Below are 19,368 nucleotides of genomic sequence, written 5' to 3' on the forward strand. Positions count from 1 at the left end.
TCTGCATAGGTAAGGAAGGTAATTTTATTAGAGTTAGTTTAAGTTTATTACAGTCAAAAGACGCAATCAGCTGTAGGAAGGAAAAGATTTCATATACGAATATCTTGTCTTAAACATTTTATTCACAATTGTAAGAAAATAAGGCATAATCCACTTTTTATATTTCTAAATATTAAGAAAACAAAAATCTTGAATTTTCTCCCCAGGCTTTTACATCTGGTAAAGGCCATGTGTTGATAAGAATATTGGACCAAAGAGGCAGTGAAGTGCAGTGAAGACTCTCAGAGACATTGGGGGGTTTGCTTAAACAAGAGCAGGTATGTTCAGGTAGGTGTCACAGACAGTGGTATGGTGAATGCAGCAACTTTTGGGTATTACAAGTAGCAAAGATGTGTCCATCTGAAGAGCTAAAACAACACAGAACCAAAAGGACATAGGGAGTTGTCTGAACTCTACTAACGTATAATGTTGACATGGTATTCTGAATTCTGTACAGATTACTCTGCTTTAATCTGACTTTTTTCCTCATGCTTGTTATGGGACACAGCAAAGGAGTAAGTACATCCTCTAGATCTTTCTTAGTTATCTCTCTATCCTATATTAGATACTTCCCTGCATATTTTTGTAAACAAGTGATTGGCACTTTGGGGGAAAAATATAATACAGCTACATTTCTAAATTAAGTAACAATTTGATGTAGAGAATTATAGAGAAGCTACCATTACTTGCAAACAATCACTTCTTCTTATAGCTCAATTTCTCTCTACCTTCATAATTAAATTTGAAAGTAAATTTGTTAACCATTTACACATACAAATAAAATTTAATCTTATGAATGGAACCTAATTATATGGAAGCAGTTTACATAAATCTCAGTGTACTAGGAATGAGCATAAACTATGAAAATCATGTGCTGGAGGTTGAGTCCCAGAAAAATTAATCTGTTTTTGATTTTTGTAACATGTTGCCACATTTCCAAAAGCAGTATGACCAGCATTTAAAAGCTATGAATGCAAAAGCTACTGTGCAACCAATCAAGAAAGCTATGACGTCCAGACAGTGATACTGGTACCAAGTCAAGTGATAGGCAGCTGATCGCAAGTGCTTGGCACCCTTGTGACGCATGACAAATTCAATCCAAAAGACAGCCCGGTCCAGTGGTCTTATTGGTTGATCATGATGGATCTGTGATATTCTTAGCGCATTTTTCTTAAAACTGGAGAATGAGAGGGCAAGGGAAAGGGGGGAAAAGGATAAGAACAAATTGGGAAAGAGCCAGAAATCAACTTTCTGTTGCCTTTAAGAACTGCAATCTTCAAGTTCCTATGAGCATATTCTACTGCTATCTCTTTATAGTTATGCAAGAAGAGGTTAAAATATGTAGCCGCAAATCTTTAAATTCCATTACAAGCTGGAACGATGCTTGGTCGAGATAAAGCGTCAGAAGTGGTAGGACCAAGAATATACAGCAGTTTCCATAGTCAAACCCTTACTCTTTATCAAACCAAGATCACATTATTTCTACAAATCCTTCCACTGACACACACACAAATCACTAATACAATTGCTCCTTCCCCTTATATAAAAAGCGTGTGTGTGTTTATAATTTCTAAATCAGTTTCCCTCCCCCTTAAAACAACACCCATTTAATTATTTCCTTCCTTCCACTATTCTATATATTTCTGTCCCCTATAATAAAAATCAAATTATAAAAACATATGAGTTGTCTGCTTTTCTTGCTGTTGAAAGTTGGAAGTCACCTTTGTCTGTAATCTTTAAAATTCTTTTTCCTTTTGTTTAACACTTTTTAGGTTCTTTTTGTAGTTTTTTTTGTTTTTCTGTAGCTTTTATCTTTGTTTTAAACTTAATAAAATTCTTATTAAAGAAAGTGGCAAAAGCAGTAACCAAAATTATAACTTTTGCAAAAAAAACAAAAAAAATCATGACAGCAAAGGAAAACCAGCAGAGTTGATTACTATGAAGTAATATCCTAGACATAATTTACAGACAGTAATCTATATGTCACTTTCATAAGACAGTTAGAAACAACTCACAGAGCATTGTGAATGACAGTGTTCACAGCATCTACTAAATCTTCTGTTTTCATTGTGTGGATGTCCAGTTCCACAGCCATTCCTTTTGCCTTCATGTGGAGAATATTATCAGTCTGGTCTGCAAACAGGGGTATCCCTACCATGGGAGTCCCATGGTAAATAGCTTCATAAATCCCATTTGTTCCACCATGTGTTATAAAGGCTTTGGTCTTTGGGTGGCCTGGAATGGAAAGATGAAAATGTCCTGACAAAATCCTTTAGGATATGAGCATATCTATGGTTTTATAAAGCAGCATAAGATGTCTCACCAAGAAGATCATTTTGTGGTATCCAATCATATGTCCTCGTATTGGCTCCAAGCATGTCTGGCTTTTTCCCTTTGTACCGCCAAACAACCTAGGACAGAAATAATTGGAATGCTGTTCTATGTTGCCCAAGTTGCAAACAATGTTAGGATTTTTGCTGGCCCATGAATTTCAGATTTTCTAGCTTGTGTGGGTTTGGGGGATTTCATTGGACCATGGATCTTTTAATGTTTGCCTTCTTGTGAAACTGCTGAGATTCCTATGGGAGTACAAGATAATTTAAATGCAATAAGTAAAATAATTGTGCATGTTGTCATTCTTTTTCATGACAGCAAAATAGTGAACTCATTTTGCCCAACATTTTTTGAATGCCACTTGCCGTTTTAAAAAAAATATGTTGCATACCAGAATTTAGCAGACGCTTCTTGTAATTCTTGTGCCTTTTACCATAAAATACATAGAAAACATGAGTTTTAACAAAAATGATTTTACAATCCCTTCCCTTTCCCAGTACTATGGGAATTTTCAGAAAGGGGAGAGTGAACTTACAAAAAATTAACTGAAATTAATTTTCCCATACAAACAATGCACAATGCATTAATTTTTCCATACAAATAATGCACATGTTCTAAATTGTCAAACTCCAAACAAAAGTTATCAGGATAAGAAAATTTCAATTTATTGGAGAGGAAGATGACTAGGTCCTGTCTGCAGGGAGTATCTACAAATAGTGTTCTATCTCCCAGGAAATTTTTATCTGTAACTTACATCCAGGAAACTGACCTTCTGCGGAAGCTGGCTGAGTGCTGATGCAATTATATTATTTTTTTCATCTGTTAAGTTTTGAACCATTGAACCAAGGGAAAGTACTACAATACCATGTTCACCTGAACTCTGTACAAATTCTTCCATTTCCTGTTAAAAGCAAGGGGAAGAAAGAATCAGACCTATCATAGCATGAAATGTTAACAAGTTTTCCTTGGTTGGCAATGATCAGTATGTGCAAACCACATACTTTTGGTCATATGATGCAAGCAGATGATGGACTAGGGAGAAAAGTTGCATTTGGCAAGAAGTAGAAGAAATAAAATCAAATTAGGTGCCTGGTCAGGATTACAGAGTTTCTTGGGTTGTCCCTGAAAGAACTACAAGTACCTGCTAGGGAGAAGTTGAGATGGGGAATATTTGTCCAGTCACCAGACAGTCTGCATTTCACCGAAGGCTGATTCCTTGGTAGGGCAAGACTAAGGCCAAGCCTCAGTCAGGTGATTCTGCATGTCCTGACATTTATCAAAATTGTTTGGGTGCCAGGAAATTTAAAAGCATCTTAAGAATCAAAATAAAAATGATTGGTTATTGTTGTATTTTTACTCTCTGAGAAAAATGCTTGTATCTTCTGCACTGCAAAAATAGTTCAGTTGGTGCTGTTATCTTTAAAGGCCTATTAGAAAAATGTCCATGCTTTATAAACAACCATGTAGGTGTTAACAGTGTACAATCCAAGTGTCTTTACTACTACGTAAAGTTTTATCTAACAGTAAACTCTTCTGAACTCAAGGGAGTTTAATGTTACAGAGTACATCTGTTTAGGACTGTCTTATTACACTTGTGACTGCATTCATATGCTGTAGAACAGTGAGAAGCAAGGAAGCAGAAAGATAAAAATACATAAAGATAGAATACATGCTCCTAAAATATTCATAAAAATAAAATACATACTCCTCTCAATATGCTGCTTCTAGAAAACATGTCAAAGAAACAGAAAACCTTTGCAAAGGAACAGAAAACTTACAATTTAGCATATATATGCATATATAATACACCTTAAGGCAGCCTTTCTCAACCTTTTGACTCTGGAGGAACCCTTGAAATATTTTTCAGGCCTCAAGGAAGCCCTGCACATTCAGTCTCAAATATAGGCCAGAAGTTACAAAATTATTATATTTGTTTCATGTGTAGGCTTATATAGATGCATTAACAGTGTTCTTAAACTAAAAATAAAGAATGAAACTTACCTTTAATGTGAAGCCCAAATTTGAAATAATTTTTTAAATAAATTGTGAACTCCCAGGGAACCCCTAGTGACCTCAGCAGAACCCTGATTGAGAAACCCTGCCTTAAGTTATCAAAGAACTTCCATACACAGCATCTATAAACCACTACAACATGTCAGCCTTCACCCCTAGAAGCACATATTTATATTTATATTCATATTCATGGGATAAGATGGATAGTTAAAGCAGGAGCTGGAAACATGGTGGCTTTTATCTTACAGTTTTAACCTTAAATTATATCAGTTCTTTATTCGTATTGGCATTCAAGACAGGCAAGCTCTCAAGGAATCTTAAGAAGTTATGGTAAGTAATATTTATTGAAGAAAGTTAGGAATCCATAGCCAATAGAATTTCTGCAACAGCTATAATTCATGATCCAGCCCTTTATATAGAAACAATGTTCAAACTCTCGCATTTCTTTTCTCTTCCCACCCTCAGTAACAGACTACTTGGCCCCCCCTTTTGAATGCCTAGCCTGTCTCTGTCTCTCCTTTGTTTTTGCGAATGACATATTTTCTCTTACCCAATGTTTCATTATGAAGCCATTTAGTGGCCTGCTAGAACCACTGAATGAGCAGAGTTTAACACAGCTGAGAAGCTGCACACAGAAAAAGAGTATTATCTTAAATAGCTTCAATGAGCATGTCAGAGAAATACAGGTTATTGATCGTACACACTCAGCCCTCCCAAGCATGAAGAATCACATGCTTAGACAGAGTAGGTTCAAAGTAAAAGTTAAAAGAGTCTTACTGACTTTATTCTTTGTTGTTACATCCATCTTCGGTGGAAAATGAAGTTCCTTGTATCTTCTGTTCTTTCTAAACTTAATTTGCCCTAAACTCTCAACCCAGCAGCTGCCAAGAGCTGCTTGGAAGAAAAGTGGGAATTCCAGGCACACCGCATGGTGCCCAGAAATGGAGGAGAGCAGCACACAGCTGTGTGCTTGCTCCTGGTGGAGAAGAAAAGAGAGAGAGAGAGCAAGTGGGAGTGGCAACAAACAGCTTCCTCAGAGTTGCATCGTGGGATGAACTCAATTTACATGTTAATACAAATGCTAATGAGGCATGCTGGATTTGCCAGGACCTCCAGCACCCCTTCTCAAATCATGCATGCATCATGCCTACACAAGATTTAACTCACTTCGTAGGCCTTGATAGACACCCTTTGCAAGTGGCTTTGTCAGGATGTCAGCAATCATGTTCTCTGAGGGACAATACTCCAAATTTATTAGTCCTGTCTCCTGTGCCTCTCTAATCACATGGTAATGAACATCCATGTGCTTGGTCTGCCCTCCCACCTTCTTTGATAGAGTCTTATAAAACTTTGGTTGTCCTCAAAGACTCTTATTGGAGCAGAAACACTAACCCACCAAACCTCAAGTAGATACTTGAGCCATTGTACCTCTGCACATGTCTCAGCTGCTGAGACATACTCCGCTTCAGTAGTTGAGGATGCCAATATAGTCTGCTTGCAACTAGTCCAGCTCACAGCCCCTCCCCCAAACAAAAATACATTCCCACTAGTGGATTTGTGATCAGTTGCATCTTCTGCCCAATCTGCATCGGTGTACCCCACCAGTTCAGGAGAATCAGTTGCTGGCAGCTTAAGCTTCAGGTCTGCAGTCCCCTTCAGGTATCTTGCCACCGGCTTAATGCCTGTCCAGCCCCTTTGGGTGGGTGTGTTCGTTTTTCTGCAGAGGATCCCCACTGCAGTTTAAATATCTGGCCTTGTTGTGGTTGACAGATTCAACAGCTTCCCAATGGCCTCTCTGTGGCTATTGTTCTGAAGCAACAGTTCACTAGTGTCCTTTACTTTGTGAAAGTCTGTTTCCATTGGAGTTGGTACTGTGTTTGCATCTTCCAGCCCTAGACTCTCTGATAACTCTGGAATCTTTTGCCTCTGACTAAGGAGAAAACTTGCATCCTCTTCTCTGTCAATTTGTATCCCCAAGTAGTAGCTCGCCTTCCCAGGATGTTTTACCTCTACTTCCGTGTTCAAATTGGATACAATTTCATCAATGTCCCTTTGATCCTCATAACAGAGAATCAGATCATCTATGAATGTCAAAATGAACTCGTCTCTGCCATTCTTGTGTCGTGTGTAAAGGCAGGGATCAGCTTTGCCCTGAATGAAACCTCGCTTTATTAGCATCTGGTTTAATTTCACATTCCAGGCCCTTGCTGCTTGGTTCAGCCCACAGATCCCCTTCTGAAGCCTACACACTAAATGCTGGTTCTTTGGATCAGTGAATCCTTCAGGTTGTTGTATGTACAACTCCTCCTGAATTTCTCCATGCAAGAATGCTGTTTTTATATCTATATGTTCCACTTGCATGTTTCTACTTGCTGCTAGACTTAAAAGAAGTCAAATTGTTGTGTGGGTCACAACAGGTGCAAAAGTTTGGTCACAATCTTTCCCATACTTTTGTGAATAGCCCTTGGCTACCAGTCTAGCTTTGTATTTTTGGACTTCTCCCTTCTCATTCTGTTTGGCCTTAAAGACTCATTTGCAACCAATTGCCTTTTTGCCACTAGGTAACTTTGTGAGTGTCCAAGCGTTGTTGTATTGCAGAGCCTCAAACTCTTCTTGAGCTGCATTCACTTACTTGCTTCAGCTGGTGGCAGCTGTTGCACTTCCTTCCATGATGCAGGCTCTTTCAGCAACACCACTCCTGCGAGGTAGGACAGTCACTTGGCTGGAATTCCCTTGCTGGGTCGCAATGAGCGCCTCAGGCCCAGAGCAGGACTCAGGTCTGGATGATACTGCATCTCTGCCCCTTCTGTTCCTCCTGGTTCCTCATCATCTAACTCAGGCAGAGTCTGTCTCGATGTCCTCTCTCTGGGCTTGCCTGCTTGCTACATCTGGAAACACTGGGTAAGGTACTTTGAACAAGTCATCATCACCTACCCCTTCTGTGGTGCTATTGGTTAGACGATTCTTATTGCTTTTGTTGCTAATCTATTTTGTAGGTAAGTAACTGTCATTGCTACTTCCCCCCATCTGTTACCCCCAACAGATGCCTGAATTGGCCCACACAGCTCAGTGTGAATCTGCTCCAGGGGCTGCTTGGAGAGCCTGGTGCTTTGTTTTGGAATTGCAAGCCTAGTGGCCTTTCCCTGTATGCAGGCTTTGTGCCTTGCATCAGTCTTACCACAGTCTTTGACTTCCAAATCACTTGCCAAACCATTTTTCTTCATTTGAAGAATTGCATTTGAATCTCTGTGTTCAAATCGTCTGTGCCAGAGGGTGGCACTGTTGTCCTCCTTTCCTCAGTGACTAGCCACGCATGCCATGTCTGGCCTCTCACAGTTGAGAAAAATCAAACCTTGATCTAGGACTCCTGTTAAAAAGACACCTTTTTGATCCATTATTTGGCATCTGTCACCTTTAAATCGAAGGGTATGCCCCTTTTTCATGAGGGCAGATGTGCTAATCAGGTTCATTCTCAATCCTGGAACATATAAAATGTTAGTTGCAATCATATTTCTCTGGGTGGTTCCATTTCCACACCTTAGGAGGGCGCAGCTCTCCCCTTCCACTGGGATTTTTCTTCCATCAGTCAAACCAATCTCTTCCTTTGAATTTGGGTTCAATTCAATAAAGAAAGAAGGATCATTAATCATATGCACACTGCATCCACTGCCTATAATGAATGAAGAGCAACTTTTATTAATGGCTGAAAATGCAACAAGAGTTGTTTCTGAAGCCTTTTCTCTGTTGGTTTTCTGATCTGCCTTCCTGGCCCAACAATTTTTCTTTAACTGCCCACTCTTTCCACAAAAATGGCATTTGATGGCTTTTTTCCTCTTTGAATCACTTTTCTGCTTCTGACAACCAACTTTGCCCTGACACTTTGAAAAATAGCCTGCCTCATGATGGGTCTGTTTTGAATTTGTATAGAAGTCCTTCCTGCTATGCTCAGACTTCAATTGTTGAATTAAGTCTGAGAGAGGCTGTGTTGACCCTCTATAAATGGCAGCAAAGCATGAATAATTCTGAAGGAGAGATCCTAATAAAAATCCAACTTGAATTCTATTATCCAAAATCACATCATCACAAGCAAACTTGTGCAACAATGACTGAACTTTAGAAATATGCTCATATCTGCATTTGGTTGTAGTTTTACATTGGATAACTCTCTCACCAAATTAACACCTTGGGAATCTCCTCCTTCCCCAAAGAGTTTAAACAATTCCTCCATCATTCCTTTTGCAGTTTCTCTGTGCTGGAACTGTACCAACACTGATCCATCCAAGAAATTCATAATTAGTCCTTGGCGTTTCAGGTCACTGGCTTCCCAGTTTGCATAGTTTTCTGAATCTAGACTAGGAGGATCTTCCTTTAAATTATTATACAAATTCAGAATCTTTGCCTGCCTCTCCACCCAAATTTTCCAGGGATAAAACTCTCTGGGTTTGAGTTTAAAAATCACCAGATTATAAAGCAGTACACTTCAAAAAGAAAAAAAAATCTTCACTTTATGCTTAAGGCTTTTTCTTTTGTGTAAGATAACCCCTCAGCAATCTGGACTGAGTATTCTCTCAAAAACAATGCTCATGCAAAAACAAAACAAGTCCAAAAAGAAAAATTCTCTTTCTGAAAAAAGCCTGGGCCCATAACCCGATGAAGCCATTTAGTGGCCTGCTAGAACCACTGAATGAGCAGAGTTTAACACAGCTGAGAAGCTGCACACAGAAAAAGAGTATTATCTTAAATAGCTTCAATGAGCATGTCAGAGAAATACAGGTTATTGATCTTACACACTCAGCCCTCCCAAGCATGAAGAATCACACACTTAGACAGAGTAGGTTCAAAGTAAAAATAAAAAGAGTCTTACTGACTTTATTTCTTGTTGTTACAACCATCTTCGGTGGAAAATGAAGTTTCTTGTATCTTCTGTTCTTTCTAAACTTAATTTGCCCTAAACTCTCAGCCCTACAGATGCCAAGAGCTGCATGGAAGAAAAGTGGGAATTCCAGGCACACCGCATGGTGCCCAGAAATAGAGGGGAGCAGCACACAGCCGTGTGCTTTCTCCTGGTGAAGAAGGAAGAGAGAGAGCAAGTGGGAGTGGCAACAAACAGCTTCCTCAGAGTTGCATCATGGGACAAACTCAATTTACATGCTAATGCACATGCTAATGAGGCATGTTGGATTTGCCAGGACTTCCAACACATTAACTGTGTGAGAAGTAAGTCACAAGGTCTGTACAATTAATTCCTAACTGCAGGAGTGATGATGGCAGGGATTTTTGGTCTCAAATAACTAAAGATCTTCTAAGGCCATTTAGACTCCAACCCAGCTCCCCAACCCAACTAAAATTTAAAGTTATTAGCTTTTAGTTACAATTGGCTCATACACAAGAGCCAATTGGCTCATACACATTCCTATATAAGGAATTTCATCTAGCGGGGTCCAGGAGGTGAGCCTTCTCTGCAGTTGTGCCCGCCCTTCGGAGTATCTTGCCCCCAGAGTTGAGACGGGTCTCCTCGCTCCTGGACTTCCAGAAGAAATTGAAGACCTGGTTCTGCCACCTTGCTTGGGATGGGGAGAGTGACAGTTCCACCTGGGGGTGGCTGGCACCACAGCACCCCTTATTGATTATGGTTCCACCTCCGCTTGGATTTCATATTTATTTTCCTATTTATATTTTTAACTATAACTTAGGTGGATATGTTTTTACCTTTATTTTATTGTAAACCGCCCAGAGTCCCCCATTGGGGGGAGATGGGCAGTGATATAACTTTAATTAAATAAAAATAAAATAAAAATATTGCCTCAGAAATAGTTTCAAAAAGGCATATGTCTACTTAGCTGTTTTCAAAGGGATTTGTAATTGATTTTATTTTACATTCTATGATGTATATTATATGATACCAGTTCTTTATTTGTGTTGGCATTCAAGACAGGCTGGTGATTCCAAATTAACTTTTGGAAGCAGACTAAGTAAATAATGCAGAAAGAAATGCAGATCAACATATTTTGATTTACCTGTAAACTTTGTTTCAGAATTTGAGTTACATGAAAAAATGGGATTTTCTAACACAGAGAATGTGTTATGCTTTGCACCTAAGCAAGAGGGGGATTAATTAATTATGTGCCATCAAGTCAATGTTGAGCAAATACATAGATAGATTTTCTCCATGACAATCTGTCCCTAACTTGGTCTTTCAGGTCTTCAAGAGAGGGCCAGAACTCAATTCCACTCATCTTAACTCTTCTTGTTCTCCCACCAACACACAAAAAAGGAAACATATATGCACAGGGAACACTATGGTTCCCAACAATATTTTTTGGTTGAGCTTACTTTAACCCAAAATCTATGAAAAAGGTGACACTGAGGAAAGTAATAAGATGCTCCCTCCACCTAGTTTTTTTAAACCACAAATAATTTTCATTTCAAGAGTATCCGTAGTATCTCTGGTCAAATCACCATACAAGGGTCAAACTAATCTATAGAACCTGGAAACAAGTTTTGGAGCACCCATCCAACTAGTGACTACTATTCAGGAGTAGAGTGAGATTCACTTCACCCTTGCCCAAGTCTGCCAGTTCAAAAGCAAAGAGGCAGAAGAGAAAGATAACCAAAAGCTTATTGAATTTTTTTAAAAGGCCCAATGCCTCAGGTATGTTAAGGTTTCCCTACTAACAGATTAAGCTACTATTATACCTAATCATTTGGCCGGGTGAAAGGTTGCAAGTGATTGTCTCCTCTCACGTGCTTCATGCAAATAGCCTGGGGGAGGGGAGAATCCTGCCCGGACTTGTCTTCTCACTTCTTCTTTTTCTCTCTGCTGGAAATGTAGCTCAGCAAGGCTTGCTCCAAAAAGGGAGCTAGGTCCTTTAAATGTTTTGCTTTTGTTTTTGCTTTCTGTAAATAAATTATTTTTATAGAAATGCTTGGTGTGTGACTTTTTTGACCTCTCCTGGGTTAAAGGCTTTCCCAGCATCTGCAACAGGTTATGTGCCCAGTAAACAACGCAGTAAAACCCAGAGAGAAAAGAGAGATCAACTCCACACCTCATGCACAATTTAAAGGCAGGTAGCAAAGACCTGTGAAGATTTTCTTTGGAGCCACCTGGAGATTTTCCAGCAACTGCCGGTCTGCAGGACAAAGAAGCTAGCTGAGGTGACTTGCAAAAGAAGGAAGAAGCCATGGCTACCTCCCAGCCCTCAGCGATGCCTCTGGAGCGCCTATCAGAGACCAACTATTTGAATTGGGCCCTGAAGATGGAAATGTATCTTCGCAGAGAGGATCTTTGGCTGCCAATTGGTGAGCAAACCCCCCAAAATCCCAGTGCTGAATGGCTGAGACAGGATGAGCGGGCTAGAGCCACCATTATCTTGGGAGTTGAGGACAATCAGCTAGTCCACGTGCGAGGCATGCAGTCTACAAAGCAACTTTGGGACGCTTTGAGAGACTTATATGTAAAGGCAACAGCAGGGAGTAAAGTTACTCTGACAAAAAAGCTGTACAGAGCCTACCTTGCAGAAGGAGAAAGCCTTCCTGAGCACCTGCATTTTATTCAGCAGCTGTTTGTTGAGTTGCAGGAGAGAGGAATGGAATTTACACCTCTCACAAAATCCTACATCCTCCTGTCCTCACTAAATGCAACGTGGGACACGCTGATTTGTACCCTGGAGGCTATGCCTGAAGCAGACCTCACCCCATCGTATGTTACACAGCGCTTACTCGCTGAATGGGAGAAGAGAGAGGAAAGATCCCCCCCCATCTCTTCTGGAAAGCTGCAAGACCAGAAAATGAGGGAAAAGAAGGGAAAGGAACCTGAGGCCACAGCACTAGCCAGCCAGCGATGCTTCACTAGTGGTTCAGCTGGACATTTGCAAAGAGACTGTGCCATGAGACCCAAGAGTAGAAAGACAGAGCAGAAGAACACAAGAGCAACACAGAAGAAGGCTCTTCAGACAACCCAAATTGCACAGGTTGCTGAGAAGGGTAATTCTGATGTATGGGTGTTAGATTCTGGGGCCAGTTGTCATTTATGTAATTGTAAAAGCTCTTTTGTGTCACTGTCTAAAACTAAAAGACAAAGTGTATCTTTGGCTGATGGGTCTGTCACCAAAATTATGGGACAAGGTGACTTGTATTTATCCTGCTTGGGAGAAACTGTAAAAGGTGTGTTGTATGTGCCAAATTTACAATCAAACCTTTTATCTGTGGCACAATTGGCTGCAACAGGGTATATCATAACATTTAAGAAAAATGGTTGTGAGATACGTAAAAATGGGATATTGTGTGCTACTGGTATGTTAAAAGACTCCTTGTACATTGTGCAAAATGCAAGGAAGCCAAGCTGCAAGGCTGCAGTTGGCAACACACCATATCATGACCAATGTGTACACCTGATGCACAGGAGATTTGGTCATGCTAATATCAAGTATATGGCACAAATGCCACAGCTGTGTGCTGACCTAAAGATAAAACCCTGTGATAAATACTTAGATTGTGTAGTTTGCAAAGAATGCAAAACACTAAAAGCTCCTGTGAGTAAGCACAGTGACAGAGTTACAACTAGACCTTTGGAAATTGTACACTCTGATATTATTGGTCCTTTTGCTCCAAGTCTTGGACAAGCAAGGTATGCAATGACCATCATTGATGATTTCTCAAGATACACATTTATCTACATCTTAAAACATAAAGATGAGGCATTTGAGAAATTTAAAAGTTTTGTGACATGGGCAAATGGAAAATTCCCTAGGCCTGTATCTGCACTCCAATGTGATAGAGGAGGAGAATACCTTTCTCACAAATTCAGAAGGTTCCTAATGGAAAAAGGGATAGAACAAATTCTTTCTAACCCGTACACCCCTCAGCAAAATGGTGTTGCTGAAAGAAAGGGCAGAACCTTGCAAAATGCGATGGAATGCATGTTAAAAGATTCACGATTATGTTTTAAGTTCTGGGGAGAAGCTATATCGACTGCTTGTTATGTTCAGAACAGGTTGTATAACTCTATGATTCAGGACACTCCATTCCATTTGTTTTATGGTGTGAAACCAAAGGTAAGCCATCTTAGAGTGTTTGGTAGCACTGCATGGGTTCACATTCCAAAACAGCAGAGAAGGAAAGGAGGCTCCACAACAAAGAAAGCCATCTTTGTTGGCTATGAACAAAGCCAGAGGAGCTACAGGTTCATAATGGGAGAGAAATTAATAATTAGCAAAAGCGCTTCTTTTGCTGAACAAAACTGGGGGAGATTAAATTCTAGCTCTCCAGTTGAACTGACCACCACAAGAGAACAGCAAGGACTTGCTGATGGTGATCTTTTGCCTGATGACATTAAACCAGAAAAGCAAATTGAAGATCTGTCTGATGAGATAGATGCTTCTCAGGAAAGTGATAGGAGTCAAAATTTAAGCCCTGTATTACCTCGCAGATCTCAGAGGAGTAATAAAGGCGTTCCTCCATCACGTTTTCAGGCTGAAACAGTAAAGGCTTTTCACATATTCACAGAACCTGAGTCTTTAGAACAAGTGAATGCTTTACCACCTGAGATTGCACAAAATTGGCATGCTGCCATGCAACAAGAATTAGCATCCTTGAAAGAAAATAAAACATGGAAACTGGTAAATCTACCTCCCAATGAACGCTGTCTGGGTTGTAGGTGGGTTTTCAAACTGAAAAGGGATGCTGATGGCAAAATCCAAAAATATAAAGCAAGGTTGGTTGCAAAAGGGTTCACTCAAAGGAAAGATTTAGACTTTGACAAGACTTTTGCACCAGTTACTAAAGGTGAATCAATTAGATTACTGTTAAAAGTTGCTGCACTCAAGGGAATGTCAGTTAACCACTATGACATTCAAACTGCATTTCTCTATGGTGATTTAGACCACAGATTATACATGCAGCAACCCCCTGGCTATGAAAAAGGGGAGAATCTAGTCTGTGAACTGCAGAAGTCAATCTATGGGTTAAAACAAGCTGCTAGATCCTGGAACCAAAAAGTAGATGAAAAACTGCAGAGTTTTGGTTTTGAAAAAGGAAAAGCAGATCCCTGTGTATATATGAAGGACAAACAAGGCTGTATGTATCTGTGCATTTATGTTGATGATTTGCTGCTGTTCACATCAACAGAAAAACAAAGGCTTGATTTTGAAGCCTGCATGAAAAGCCATTTCATATTAAAAAGCCTTGGAGTTGTGACCAATTACCTAGGTTTGGAAAAACACAGGAAGAAGAATGGTAGCTTTCTGTTAAACCAAAGGGGAGATAATGGTAATGTGAATGGAAAGACATATAAAGTCAGAGAAGATTGGTTTGCATCTTAATCTGTAGTGTAAAAAGGGGAGTGTTAAGGTTTCCCTACTAACAGATTAAGCTACTATTATACCTAATCATTTGGCCGGGTGAAAGGTTGCAAGTGATTGTCTCCTCTCACGTGCTTCATGCAAATAGCCTGGGGGAGGGGAGAATCCTGCCCGGACTTGTCTTCTCACTTCTTCTTTTTCTCTCTGCTGGAAATGTAGCTCAGCAAGGCTTGCTCCAAAAAGGGAGCTAGGTCCTTTAAATGTTTTGCTTTTGTTTTTGCTTTCTGTAAATAAATTATTTTTATAGAAATGCTTGGTGTGTGACTTTTTTGACCTCTCCTGGGTTAAAGGCTTTCCCAGCATCTGCAACAAGGTAGACATTTCATGTATATATTTTTCTTTCTTTACTGGTATCTATATGGTAGCATATATTCCAACAGCTAACACAACGTCACTTTTGTGTAGTTGCTAAACTGACTCCTGCTATTGCTCTTTTCCTGTCTGATACTTAAATGGAGGAGTTCCTACTCTTTCTACCCCACTGGGGTTGTTATTGCAGCAATAGAATCCCATTGCAAGTGGCATTAAATAGTCAGTTGATCTACAAGGTAGCTCTGAATGTACTCAAATTCTTTCAGACCCTCTTTCATGTTTGACTCCCTACTGAAATCTCTTTTTACCAATCCATTTCTCTTTTTCAATCATCATTGGGATGCAAGCTGCAGTACAAGAATAGATTGTATCTATCTGTCACCCAATCTTAATGTCATTTCAAATCAGCTTCATCTATGGCTCCCTGTATTTTTCAGCCGCAAATAACTGGAAACCACAAACTATCTCAGGCAGGGAAGAAAATCCACAACTTACTTTACTGAAACAAATTCTGTTTCTGAGGCTTTTTTTCCTATTGTACTTTCTTTGAAAAAGGTCTGTGATTACCAGGTAAATGGCAAAGGATATACTTACCTCAGGCAAAGGCTTGGCTGGCTGGCAGTGCAGACCTCCAACAAATTCAAAGTTTGGTAGAAAGGGCCGTGGGAATTCAAAATCCCAGTAGGTTCGGATCAACCATATTTCTGCTTTACCCATTGTTTCACACAGAGTTGTGGGTCTTCCTACAGATAGACAGGACTGAGATTATGTTCTGCTTGTTTCTCCTGCATTGATATGTAACAGGTTTGGCAATGCTGATTTCAGAGATATTGAAAATCAATACATTATATTTTCAACTGAACATTAGTCATAGTTTTAAAATACATGTGCTCGCTTCGGCAGCACATATACTGAAATTGGAATGATACAGAGAAGATTAGCATGGCCCCTGCGCAAGGATGGTGGCAATTTTGATTCAACTGGTGTTTGGAGAGCTATAGGCCCCCCAGTCCTGGAATACTTTTCAGTACTCTGTGCTTCTTCTTGACCAACTGTATGGCCAACTACTCAGATCACCATCTTTTTCCTGTGAAGACCTCAGCTTTAAGTGAAATTCAAAATGAAGCCTAAATCTGAGATGCCAATCTGTTTGGCAAAGGCAGGGCGGACAGATCTAACACTATCCATACATAGAGATTTAGAGGCCCACCTTGTGCTGCAAGCCCATTTTTATTAAAAAAAATAAAGCTAATATTTGAGGAAGTTTAGGATACCTTATTTTTCTATATCTATATGAGATGACCCATATCTTCTCAATGTTGCAGAAAGAACTTTTGAAAAGTAGTGTTCATAATAAGGTGCTGTCCCCTAATACAGGAAAAGGACAGGAGTATACCTGTTGTTAAAAACATGACATTCAGCTGGCCCTCTCTTTGGTTTAGGTTTTATTGTTTTTTATTTACTATACTGTACACAGAGCCCAAATTTAAAGTGAGACGGTAGTTCCAGTTTATAGGACTTGTGAGTTTCCATAGGAATCACATCTCTAGGTCTCAGGGACAGGAAACAAAATATGACAGCCACACTGCCATGTTTGGCCAGAAATAGAAATTAAGCAGTCAGAAAAATAGGAAGCTTAAACAAAGGGGCCAAAAGGAACTAAAAGAGACAGGGTGTCTACAGGATAAGGTCAGAAAGGTCAAAATGGTAGCCACAATGAGGTGGTCAGAGCTCCACCTGTGTTTTATGTGTGTTGCACACATGATGCACATAAAAAACAGGTGGAGCTTTGATCCTAGGAGGGTAGCTGCCATTTTGAATTCACCTAGTGGACACCTCTGAAAAGAGAATAGTTTATCATCTAGTTTTTCAATCCAAAAAATGCCAAACCTGCTCAAAAGAAATTATGCTCAGGCATTAAAATTAATGCACATTAGGATTCCTTTATCGTACCACATTTTAATACTCACTTTGTATAGTATTCTCAATGTACAAATTACTACCGTTTTTGGTTATCTTGTATTTTTCTTCCTCTTCTACACGCCTCTCTTCTACTTCTACAAATGTGCATGACATATTAATCAAAACCAAAAAGAGAAACAAATGTTAATGTGTTATATATTAATTGGATCAATATTGCTTTGTGTGGCCTTGTACTAATGCGCATATGTGTATATCAGTAAAACATCGCACAAAACAGTCTGGGTGCATGAAATCATAGATATAGTCACATTAAGGAAGTTTTTTTTTATTGTTTTGAGTAATATGTATGCAAGAAAGAAGGAACTGAAAGTTGAAGCGGTTCTGAAATTAATCTTATAAATCCTGCAAGTTAAACCAGAATTCAGCAGGAGGAGAAGTCTAATTGGAGTAAACCTAACAAAGACGCAGAACAAATTCAATCTATTCCTTCTCAGCAATTCAGATTCGTAAGCTTAGAACTACCTACCCTAGTTTTTTCTGCACATTTTGTACCAAAATTCCCAGCGACTCCAGCCAATAGAACACAAGTAGGACTAACAAAGGGACATCCATTCCAACCAGCAGTAATGGGTTTAACTTATAGCTTCAGAACGAGGCTTCTCTAATTCTGCTTCATGAAAGTTCTTTTAATTAGAGTGGGCTACAACTGAACTTTTTGCTTTCTGTGCTGAAAGCTAAACCAAATAATGATACTTGGGAAATAAATAAATAAATAAATCTGACTTACCCAAAACCTGACTGTAATAGGAATCCCATATCCCCCAGTATTTCTGGAAAACATAGTCTTGAATGTGGTAAGTGATCATATTTTTTATCCTTTCTCCAAATGACAATCTGTCTGTGAGCTCAGATAAGGCAGCTGGAACATAAGAGGGAGGGGCAGGCATTTTTCCACAATGTCTCTCCACTGTTGAGGCTGGAGTGAACCTCAGTGTGTACAAGAATGGGATGTCAAGCTTCAAAGCAATTAGATCACCACATAGCGTCACAGGATCAGAAATGAGAACATCATATTCTGCCTTCTTTAGCTTAGACATGAGTTCTTGATTAGACAGAACTGCTTCGCACATTTGCCTGTTGAATTTATTTGCTTTCTCCATCAGTTTCCCTAACCCTTGATAAAACCTGTGAAAGGTTGAAATAGTTGGTTTGTTATTCCACCACAACTTTATAATATCCATGATCAAAGAATCAAAGTCTACCTTCGTAAAGGGCACAGGATACACCTCAAACTTGGCAGCTGAAATATCTCCAGATGTGATGAAGAGAGATGCTGTTGAAACCAGGATGGTGACATGGTGATCTCTGTCTATCAGTTCCTGAATGATGATTTTAATATTTAGCCAATGGCTGGCTTCTGTTGGCCAAATAAGCACATGCCCACCTAAAACATTTCCTACCAGCATTACCTGAACCATCAATAAACCAATGAAAAGTTTTATTACAGCTGGTCTTGCTGAGGAAGAAGTCACTATATGCTTTTCTTGGACAGCCATATTTTCTTCACAGATTCTTCCTCAAGTACATCCAGTGAATTATTTCTGTAGAAAGCCTCCTGTCCTTAACCAATGTTGTTAAGTTCAGTTTTTAAAAACCTCTAGTCAAATTCTGTTGTTCAAGGACAATTTCTGGAGTAAAAAGACAAAACATTTTTTACTACGTCACAATTTCAGCTAAACATGTGTTTTTACATCACAAAATCGATAATAGAATAGAATAGAATAGAATAGAATAGAATAGAATAGAATAGAATAGAATCTTTATTTAGTCATTTGACCATATCAAAAGTATAAAACCAATACAAGTATACAAGTAAATACAAAGAAAACAATAGAACAAATTCATAATAAATTGTCACCCTACAGTTAACCCCAATCTGATCTAGATAGTCTGTCCTCTTCGAAATGGCCTTTGATATAAAGAGTGCAGTCTTACTAGTGATATGCAGGTTTGTTATATCAATACAGTATCAAGATATGAAGATGAACTAGAACTTCAGCAGGATCCCAGCTTTGAGAAAACTGGTACGGAAACAGATAATAAAACTTGTAGGTATTGTATAAGAGAAGTTTCTAAGCCAGTGGTTAGGTCAAAGCATAGTCATAAACTGTCAAGATTTGAGGATGAACTTGAAGTGCAAGAAGATTCCAATGTTGAGAAAGATGCTAGAAGAACAGAAAACAAAACTTCTAAGTATAGCATAAGAGAAGTTTCCAAACCAGTGGTTAGCTCCAAATATATCAATAGAGTATCAAGATTTGAAGATGAACAAGAACTTTATCAGGGATCAGATGACTCACAGGTTTCAGTAAAAGAGAAAACTGATGCT

General features: G+C 39.2%; 1 protein-coding gene and 1 non-coding gene across 5 annotated transcripts; one reads left to right on the forward strand and one right to left on the reverse strand.

The window, feature by feature from the left end:
• Positions 1-824: 824 nt before the first annotated feature.
• LOC134495146 (UDP-glucuronosyltransferase 2A2-like) lies at positions 825-18,457 on the reverse strand. 4 transcript variants are annotated; one of them, XM_063300339.1, is made up of 8 exons: positions 18,165-18,457; positions 18,098-18,113; positions 17,767-17,809; positions 15,651-15,799; positions 3,143-3,274; positions 2,363-2,450; positions 2,055-2,274; positions 825-1,216 (listed from the first exon to the last, which is right to left on the reverse strand). In XM_063300339.1, the coding sequence occupies exons 1-8, from the start codon at positions 18,455-18,457 to the stop codon at positions 937-939; spliced, it is 1,221 nt and encodes a 406-aa protein (XP_063156409.1). In that variant the 3' UTR covers positions 825-936. The 4 variants fall into 4 exon arrangements, with proteins under 4 accessions (XP_063156409.1, XP_063156407.1, XP_063156406.1 ...); XM_063300337.1 differs by lacking the exon at positions 17,767-17,809 and having other exon boundaries at positions 18,016-18,457; XM_063300336.1 differs by having other exon boundaries at positions 15,651-15,795; positions 17,763-18,457.
• On the forward strand, positions 15,944-16,045 carry LOC134498128 (U6 spliceosomal RNA). Its single transcript, XR_010067995.1, has one exon. It is a non-coding gene; the product is annotated as a U6 spliceosomal RNA (small nuclear RNA).
• Positions 18,458-19,368: the final 911 nt, after the last annotated feature.

This window comes from Candoia aspera, chromosome 4 (genome assembly GCF_035149785.1).
Source record: "Candoia aspera isolate rCanAsp1 chromosome 4, rCanAsp1.hap2, whole genome shotgun sequence".
NCBI lineage: Eukaryota > Metazoa > Chordata > Lepidosauria > Squamata > Boidae > Candoia > Candoia aspera.

Bases quoted from the DNA above. Each gene is read 5' to 3' on its own strand.
- LOC134495146 (XM_063300336.1), bottom strand. From the start codon at position 18,457: ATGGTTCAGGTAATGCTGGTAGGAAATGTTTTAGGTGGGCATGTGCTT. The intron at 2,451-3,142 runs GTCAGTTTCCTG...TTTCTGTCCTAG, and splicing joins TCAGCCAGCTTCCGCAGAAG to GTTGTTTGGCGGTACAAAGG. The intron at 2,275-2,362 runs GTGAGACATCTT...TTTCCATTCCAG, and splicing joins ACCACAAAATGATCTTCTTG to GCCACCCAAAGACCAAAGCC.